Raw genomic sequence first — 1,417 nt, forward strand, 5'->3', positions numbered from 1 at the left:
AAAATTCAGACTTACCTTGGCACCATGATCATCATTTAAATCCTGATGTTGGCTCGTATCACCCACTAATGGACAGGGTGGATGGCCAGGGCTGAAAGCCATGAGGTCGGTCTTGGGCGGACCCTCCCCAGAGCACACCCTCTGCCGCCTCTGCTGCGAGTACGACCAGCTCCCCACCGCGCTGGAACACACCAGCGTGGGCTTCCCCGGCCCGCACGCGCCCTCGCTGGGCGGCGCCGAGCACCGCAGCGCCACGTACAGCAGCAGCGTGAGCACCAGCAGGCTGGACACCGCGCAGATGGCGATGATCAGGTACACGTTGACATCCACCAGCGCCGTCTCCGCGCCAGCGGCGCCCGCCAACACCCGCGACGAGGCCTTGGGCGCCTGGCCGCTCTCCACCAGCGACAGCAGCACGGTGGCCGTGGCCGTCAGCGCCGGCTCGCCGTGGTCCCTCACCAGCACCAGCAGGCGCTGGCGCGGCGAGTCCGCCTCGTCCAGGCTGCGCGTCGTGCTGATCTCGCCCGTGTACAGCGCCACGCGGAACGGGCTGCGCGCGCCACCCGCCGCCGGCTGCAGCTCGTACGACAGCCACGCGTTGTAGCCCGAGTCCGCGTCCACCGCGCGCACCTTCGCCACCACGTGGCCCGCGCCCACCGACCGCCACACCAGCTCGCTCACCGCGCCGCCCGCGCCGCCCGCCCCAGGCAGCGGCAGCAGCGCGGGCGCGTTGTCGTTCTCGTCCAGCACGAACACCTGCAGCGTCACGTTGCTGCCCAGCGGGGGCACGCCCGCGTCGCGCGCGCTCACTTGGAACTGCAGCAGCTCCAGCTCCTCGTGGTCCAGCGGCTGCAGCGCGTACACCTTGCCGCTCTCGGCGTGCACCGACACGTAGCTCGACAGCGCACGCTCGCCCACCCGCCGCTCCACCAGCGAGTAGGACACCAGCGCGTTCTCCTGCGCGTCCGCGTCCCGCGCGGACACCGTGAAGATGTGGCAGCCGGGAGGGTTGTTCTCCTTCACGAACACCGTGTACTCGGCCTGCGCGAATGTCGGCGCGTTGTCGTTCACGTCGGCCACTTCCACGGACACGCTGGCCGTGGCCGACAGCGAAGGCGAGCCCCCGTCCCGTGCTGTCACTACTAGAGCATAGTCCGACACGCTCTCGCGGTCCAGGGCGCTGTCCAGCACCAGAGAATAGTAATTCTTGAAGGTGGACACCAGCTTGAAGGGGACATGGGGCGTCAGAAAGCAGGTCACCTGGCCGTTGGCACCAGAGTCGAGATCTGACACGCTAATGAGGGCAATCACAGTACCTAATTGAGCGTCCTCTCGGACAGGTAAGGATAAAGAAGTCAATGCAATCTGAGGGACATTATCATTTTCATCCAAAACCTTCAATAAAACGGTGCAATGG

At 66.1% G+C, this 1,417-nt stretch overlaps 1 protein-coding gene across 1 annotated transcript; it reads left to right on the plus strand.

The window, feature by feature from the left end:
* Nucleotides 1–1,417, plus strand: LOC147584418 (uncharacterized). The gene has a single exon (XM_086702378.1). It carries the CDS (start codon nt 82–84, stop codon nt 1,144–1,146), a length of 1,065 nt encoding a protein of 354 aa, XP_086558504.1. The 5' UTR covers nt 1–81; the 3' UTR covers nt 1,147–1,417.

This window comes from Puma concolor, chromosome A1 (assembly GCF_028749965.1).
Source record: "Puma concolor isolate L17-30 chromosome A1, mPumCon1.1.hap2, whole genome shotgun sequence".
Classification (NCBI taxonomy): domain Eukaryota; kingdom Metazoa; phylum Chordata; class Mammalia; order Carnivora; family Felidae; genus Puma; species Puma concolor.

What these genes read in the sequence shown, in the direction of transcription:
- LOC147584418 (XM_086702378.1), top strand. Translation starts at nt 82, where the DNA reads ATGGCCAGGGCTGAAAGCCATGAGGTCGGTCTTGGGCGGACCCTCCCC.